Raw genomic sequence first — 8,125 nt, 5'->3', positions numbered from 1 at the left:
TATTTATTTTTCCTAGTCTTAAGGTTCATGTGTAACTGTTCTTTCTTTCTTGGCTCTGTATGAGTATTTAAACTCTTCTGTTTACCGTGAATAAATGATTGAAACTTACTTTCCTATATGGTAACAGAGTCATCACTATAATGAGAAAATAAATCAAATATTTTCCCCCCTCCCTCCCCTCTTTCGATTCCCATGGCTGTTCCCACTATCGACTATCATTCATGTTCATGCCACCACTCATATACAAATCAAACTTACCTCCGCCAATTTTTTGATTTGGAAGAAGCAGGTTGAATCCACACTTATCGGTCTTGACCTGCTTGGCTATGTTACCGGTTCCACAACTGCTTCGGCTATTATTTATCATGAATGCACTATTAAGTATTTACCAATGCACTTAATAATTATGAAAATGTCACAACAGTTTCTCCCATTTTATATTTATTTAAGTTGATAGAGTAAATTAATCTATGTATATAATGCGTATCAACAATGTGAGGAAAGATCCAACAATTAACTCTCAATTCATCTCCTTTATTAAGTAACTTTGAATCCTCTAGAGAGAGGAGAGAACATGGCATCTTGAGCCCCTTTAGAGAGAGAGAGTGAAGAGAGGAAAAGTCCCTTTACTTGAAGGACTAGAATCCCTTTTATAGGCCTCATACCCGTCTTCGTATACCGATATACGTATAAAGTACACAGGACCGTATACCCGGGATATATTTCCTATCATAAGTAATTTTCCAACGTAATTGTTGTTCAACCTATATAAATGTAATTAATCTACACATTTTTCTTTACAGGAAACTATTCACATATGGTCCTCCCTTCTTTTATATGTGCGTGACAGCCTGTGTGAGGGTTCAAGTAAGAACAATCTCTCATGTAAAAAGTGATAACTGATATGATTAATCTATTTAAGTAAATCAGTCTTTAAAAGTTACTGAAGAATAAGAAGGAAAAGGGCACGACCAATATATATATAACCAATTAAGTTGCAACAAGTAAATTATTGTTGAGTATTCCAATGTCACTAGAAGAAAGAATTCAGCACGTTTGCAATTGGACTTTTAAAAGAAGAGAAAGCCAGTTGGGAGAGGGAGGATGACCATGGGCATTTAATCCAGTCCTATCCATTTAACCTTATATGCAAAGTTGTGGCTCCAACAATTGTTACAATAAAAGATGGAACAGCTCAACAGCACACTACCTTGAATACCAACAGCATATGTTGTCACTGTCGTTGTTTGTTCATGTCGGCGTAACACCTCGAAAGGTGAAAGGCTACATATCAAATTGAATCACGCCTCTCCAATTAATGAACTTCTTAATGTTTCATTGACATTAAAGTAAGTTTAGCTGACAATTGAAAGCCGCCATTTAATGTTTGTAGGAAATTAATTATTGTACATAGTAATGGCGACACTTATTTATGCATTAATACTCTTTGGTTAATGATAAGATTCGAATCCTGGTTAACCAATTAAGTTGTGTTCTTGATTTGAGGACACAATACTTGTTTAATTAATGACATTGAAAGTAGCTTAGCTAGTCTGCTAGTATGGTACGTTCTAGCATTTTGTAGTGTTACAAGCAGAAACAGTACCACCTCCTCAACTAACACCACCACTAGATCCAACGTAAAATTTAGTATTCTCCCCACCTTTACTACCCATCAAACCTCATTGCATCACTATATAGGTGCATTAAGATATTAGATCGTGTGGCTAGTTCTGTGCGAACTTTAGTTACGAAAATTCAACTACTGATGACCTAGCTATTAACAAATTTAAATAATATGTGTTGGTGTTCTGACAAACAATTTTCTATATCTCCAAAGTGGTTGGGCCAGCTTGCAACTTGCCATTTAGTCGGACGGGTCACGAAATCTCTAATCCACATTGCTTAATTGTGTTGTGCATGATTTGGCCTGCTGATTTTTTTTTTAAAATTTTTTTAATAAATAAGTTAATTTTAAAAATATTTTTTTTAAAAGGATGATGGGAGGATTTAGAGCCTTAAACAAGAGGCCGGCTACGACTTGCGACAAAGGTTGGACGGTTTTTAGGTTATTTGGTACACTAGTAGTCGCTGATTGAGTTAATATGACAAATGTTACTAGGGCCGGGTTTTTTTTATGCGTGGCCCTGTGCTGATAAATAAGTGGGGCCCTATCAAAGTATAAATAAACTGCAAATTGAAGAAAAACTGCAAAGGAAAAAATGCAAAAAACCTAATTTTGCGCCAATACATCACAAATACATATACTAACTATTAAGCCAATGCTGGACTAGGGGCCCCCAAAATTTGGGGGCCCTGTGCGGTTGCACGTCTTGCACGCCGTAAAATCCGGCCCTGAAATTGTTACATACTTACATTGTACGATCAATTAGCTAGACAAAGGCTACATATGTTCCAAAAAAAAAAAAAAAAAAAGAGACAAAGGCTACATATGTTCCAAAAAAAAAAAAAAAAAAAGAGACAAAGGCTACATTGTTGCCTTGTTGGATGCTGGGTGGCTAGGCGTTAGGTTGGATGAGAGTGGTTGCAGCTATAACCTACAGAGAGAGAATTAGGTTAATGTTTTTAAGGTTTAATTTGTAGTCCGCCACTTAATTTATTATTCCATTAGATATTTTACTTCTTTATTAAACAAGACAAATTATACTATGGACCAATATAAATGTTTATTTTTAAATATTAAAGGTATATAGTATATGGTACCTTAAAAAAAAAGCATTCAATATATTAAAAATGTACCTTATATCAATAGTTAATCTTATAAGGTGAATTATAGTCCATTAATGATTGAGTAAATAATTAACGAACTTGCAGCCTGCATCTAGATGGGCTGCCTCTAAAATCCCCTCTAAAATCCCAACTCGAAGGATCCAAGTATTCTAATCTCAATGCTCTCTTAAAAAGAGAATTTAAATTAAATTTGATGAAATTTAAAATCAAATAGTAAAAATGAAGATACCATAAGGGGACTAGGATTTGAAAAGTTATATATACAATCTAAACTAAGGCTATGTGTATACATGCGATTAATTTATTTTTTTTTTTTTTTTTTTGGTGTCCTAACTTTTTTTTTTTTTTTGGTGCTATACATGCGATTAATGGTTATGCAATATGACATGAGTCACGTGACCCATTCTTTTTTGAAAAAATAAAAAGGAAAATAAATTGTTTGATGAATTGCAAGTTTGTAAGTCTAATAAAATTTATATTACACTCTGCTAAACGCGACAAAGACACAAAGTGAGCCTAATTTTTTTAATAATAATATTATTATTTTAAATTTAGGTCATTCACCGGTCAGATCCTAGTCATTGTCGACAAACAAAATACGCTAAGTCCCATGAAGTGGTTGTTTGTTGTTATTATTATTATTATTGTGGTTCGTTAGAACTGAAGCAATTGTAGATAAAGTAATGAGTAAATTATAAATATGATGATATGACAATAAGACTTTTTTTTTAAGTAAAAAAAATATTGTAGGAATAAAACAAAGCTTGAGATGGTTTATCTGTAAGATATATAGAATTGCAATCATATATATGTGGCATTGCAACTTCAACTATTCTTTTAAAAAAAAATAGAGAAAGAAGTTTACTTGTTTTGAAAATTTCAAATTAAATATATTTTTGTCAAACAAAAGGCAATCATATGTACGTTTGTGGGCCCAATTTTACTTTTTTCAATGAAATAAATATTAAGAAAATGTACTATATTAAATTATTAATAGGTTAGAGTGTATCTAAATTCACATCTTAATTTTAGTAGTGGCAATATGTGAGCTCGACCTAGGCACAACATGTGTAGAATAACTAGCATTAGGAATGTGCTGGCACGACCCTATATAAGGGGTCATGTCGGGCTTTACTTTGTTGAAATATGAGCTAGAGTATTAGCAATTCGAAGGTCATGTAGAGGCCCTTATGGCAAGATGAGTCATCTCGGCAGGAATTAAAAGGCAAATAATTTCCTAGGAAGGAAATGGTAGTTGGTCGATTATAGGTTGCTTGTCGATGGAGTAGGTGATTTTGAATTAAATCCTGAGATTTCATATTGTTTTACTCTCGTTCCACCCATTCTCCCTGTGTCTTAATTCTTCAATAAATAACATTATATTTGTTAAAAAAAATTAAATTTAAATATTAAAAATATAATACATCATAATTTATAAATTTTAAATTATTAATTTAAATATTTAATAAATAAAGAGGTCCAAACCGGGCCCACAATAAAAAGATGGGTTGGGCTAAGATCCTATGCAATGGGCCCATTGGATATGGCCCGGCCGGCCCAACCTATTAATCATCACTACTGTCATATTTATTCTATAATGTGACTTATATTCTTTGGTTGTCATAAGTTTTTTGACCTATCAATTTATAATCAAATAATAAAGAACTCAATTAGATGGTCTTAAAAAGTAAAATTAGGAAAGGTGTATAACATAAATGTAAATATGTTTTCAAAAAAAAAACATAAATGTAAATATTATTATTATTATTGTTATTTGAAAATGAATTGAAATTATTGAGATATTAAAAAATAGCGACTAAATTGTAAATATAATAAGCAAGTATAGCCGCCGTATAGGACATATTTTTTAAAGTCTTAACGTATTGTCGTATTGTATGGATATGGATAGCTTTCGAGTGGTTACACCAATGTGTACTTTTCTGTTATCCACATCAGCAGTACCAAGTAGTCCAGTACGTTTCTACAATATATATACAGCGAGTGTACATGATAAATGTGTGAATGTAAGACAAATCACAAATCCCACAACACCCAAATTGGCCACATGTATTTCATGTGTTCTCATCTACCCCTACCCCTACCCCCACCCCCCTCTCCGGGGTCGCTCTCTTAGCCCATCCTCAACCTCCCTCCCTGCATGCTTTAAATATATAGACATATATGATATGATATATATCTCTCTCTATGAAATTCAAGAAACCCAACCAACCAATAGTCATTATCGTACTTTAATTTGTTCATCATTGATTTTAGCGACGACGACGTTAATTAATCCGTTTGGTTCCGACATGAACTGCCCGAGAGATTGGCCCGAGCCAATCGTCCGCGTCCAATCGCTGTCCGACAGCGGCCTCGGCACCATCCCCGACAGGTACGTCAAGCCGCCGACCGACCGCCCGTCGATAACCGCCGCCGCCGCCGACGTTAATATCCCGTTAATCGACTTCCAGCGGTTGCTCGATGGCGGCGACGGCGACGTCGACCCGGGCGTCCTGGAGCAGGTCTCCGAGGCTTGCCGGAGCTGGGGTTTTTTTCAGGTGGTGAACCACGGCGTCCGGCCGGAGCTGATGGACCAAGCTAGGGAGGTCTGGCGCGAATTCTTCCACCAACCCATGGATGTCAAAACCGCGTACGCTAATTCCCCGACCACGTACGAGGGTTACGGCAGTCGGTTGGGCGTCGAAAAAGGCGCCATTCTTGATTGGAGTGATTACTATTTCCTTCACTATCTCCCTTCTTCTTTGAAGGACCATAACAAATGGCCCGCCTTTCCATCTTCATTAAGGTACCAAAAATTTTAGTGTAAATTTGTTAACTTATTAGTCAATTTTGATTTATTTGATCACTGTTAACTGTTTGATTTAGTCAAAAATTAAATATAAGTGTCTGGTTAATTAGTGCATTTATAATTATAAAATGTTTAATTCAAAAAAACAATTTGTTCAATTAATTTTTTGAGAAAAGAAATTATACAAAATAATTATTAGTTAATAATTAATTTGCCAAACAGGCCATTATGAAATAGTAATTTACTTATTTTAGTACTGTTTTATTAAAATCAATTTTTTATTTATATATTGTGGCTTTATTCATTAGTGGGAAAATGGAATCTTAGTATTCTTATCATGGTGATGTATACAATTCTATCTTCTCTGATGGGGTGGAAATAACGTGACTAGGGGAGTGATTGAAGAATACTCTGAACAAGTGGTCAAATTGTGCGGGAGGTTAATGAAGATTTTGTCGATTAACCTTGGACTAGACGAAAGTTGTCTGCAAAACGCGTTTGGAGGGGATGATATTGGAGCCTGTCTAAGAATAAATTTTTACCCAAAATGTCCACAACCCGACCTTACCCTCGGGCTATCCTCTCATTCCGACCCGGGCGGGTTGACCATCCTCTTGCCGGACCAGCACGTCGCCGGCCTCCAAGTCCGCCGGAACGACCAATGGATCACCGTTAAACCGGCCCAGCATGCTTTCATCGTCAATATTGGGGATCAAGTTCAGGTAACTTTCAACTTTTTTGCTTTGAGTTTCTTTAATGTTATTTTTTCTTGGCGTTACTTATTTGGTATGGGCGAAACATGATCACATGGTGGGCTTAATTGCGTTTTGATATAAATGGCCACTCCCTATTTAAAAATTATTAACATTAAAATATAAAATAAAGAAACAAACATTGTAAACGTGCGTATATTTATCTTAGCCTGTACAAATTAAAACGTCAAAATACGTAGAATATTCAAATGGTGAGACACTGAGACCACTAAGACGTGTCAAAAAACATAATAAATGCATAAAAGAAATGGTGACCGAGTAAGTGGATCATAATCCTTGTATCAAATAGTTATGAATTTGGTTATTATCAAAACTCTTTAGTCGAGTCCATTGCATAGAATTTTCCTACATAATTTCTAACACAGTTTACCTTTCCTTAATTTGTGATTTACGTATGAGCTATTACATATGAGTGAGGTTACCTAGTATGTACATGCCTTCAAATAGTGACGGTTGGTTTTCTTGTCACAAAAAAAAAAACATAATAAAAATATGGAACATAATTAGATTAGATTACAATTTTATTTTGTTTTATTTTTTTGTGATGAGGGAAACTTGCAGTCATTATCCGAATGTGTGCACTAGGTAAATTTTACCTTATGACCCTAATTAGTAAACAACTACAATAAAGTAAACCAATTTAGGTTACACATAACTAATCAATTCAAATTAAGAAGGCAAATAGACCATCCTCATTGGAAGTTGAACTTGTATAATCTTATAATCATCAATCCAATCGCCTAACCAACTTGATTGGACTTGCCTCGATTAGATTACATAATTCAAACTTTTATAATATATTATATTAAAAAATATTTTTTTAAATAAAAAAAAAACATTTCCAAAGATCAATATAATATACATATCTATTTAATTCCAACCCGGAAGAAAAAAACAAAATCATTTCATGCTCTCTGACAAAATCATCGAGTAATAGCATATAATAATAATATATATAATAAAGAATTCCCTTATAATTATTATTATATAATTATATAATATATAATATTGTCACGTCGATGTCTGATAGCTACATAGTTTCCAGCTGCATTCATTTAATAGAGACTTTACTATTAAAAAAGGAAAAACAGAAATAAAAAATAATAAAAAGTGTTGCCTGTGCATTGTCTTGTCGATTTTCTGGAAAGATTTTAAGTATCAAGTTGCAAATTTTGAAAATGGTCCCTACACGTGAAGTCTCACAAGAAAACTCGTCCACGGAATTCACACACAAATTCACTATGAACGCATCTTTTAAGTAGCAGTGCCAAGCAAAATTCATAATTACTAATCGATGGTGTGCACTGTGTAATGTAAATATATTTTTGTACGATAGTTTGTAAATCACACATGAGAGGTAAATCAAAAAAATGTCATGGCCTTTTAGTGCGAAAATCATATTTCACCCACTTAGAATAATCAACAATAAGGTTGATGTATACTAAATAATTATTATGATTTTTAATTATATTTCTTAAATATATTAAAATTAAAAACCATTGTATAATGGTATATGAACTTTCTAGCTTGATTACCTCTCTTGTGTAATTTGTGAGTTATAACACAAGAACATGATTTATTCTGCGCACACCCTCAAATAACGACTAATGAATTTCCCTTACCACAAAAAAAAATCTTAAAATATAAAAATATAAGAAAAAGTGGTTTCTAAATCACATAATTTTCTTAATGTATATTATTTCATTCACACTTACTTAATAGTTAATAGTAATATACTGTAATTCTTTATATTCGGTCAAGGGATACACGTGAGTGTGGCGGGGGGGGGGGT

At 33.7% G+C, this 8,125-nt stretch overlaps 1 protein-coding gene across 1 annotated transcript in view; it reads left to right on the top strand.

Annotated features, from left to right (window-relative positions):
• Positions 1-4,869: 4,869 nt before the first annotated feature.
• Positions 4,870-8,125, top strand: part of LOC116000214 (probable 2-oxoglutarate-dependent dioxygenase At5g05600) — a 4,785-nt gene continuing 1,529 nt past the window's right edge. The window contains exons 1-2 of the mRNA XM_031240246.1: positions 4,870-5,557; positions 5,952-6,282. Of these exons, the coding sequence (XP_031096106.1) occupies positions 4,938-5,557; positions 5,952-6,282 (951 nt within the window). The 5' untranslated portion in view covers positions 4,870-4,937. The remainder of the gene's footprint in view (positions 5,558-5,951; positions 6,283-8,125) is intronic.

This window comes from Ipomoea triloba, chromosome 12 (assembly GCF_003576645.1).
Source record: "Ipomoea triloba cultivar NCNSP0323 chromosome 12, ASM357664v1".
In the NCBI taxonomy this organism is placed as follows: Eukaryota; Viridiplantae; Streptophyta; class Magnoliopsida; order Solanales; family Convolvulaceae; genus Ipomoea; species Ipomoea triloba.
Note: the sequence above shows the minus strand (reverse complement) of the source record. Positions and strands in the feature narration are given on the sequence as shown.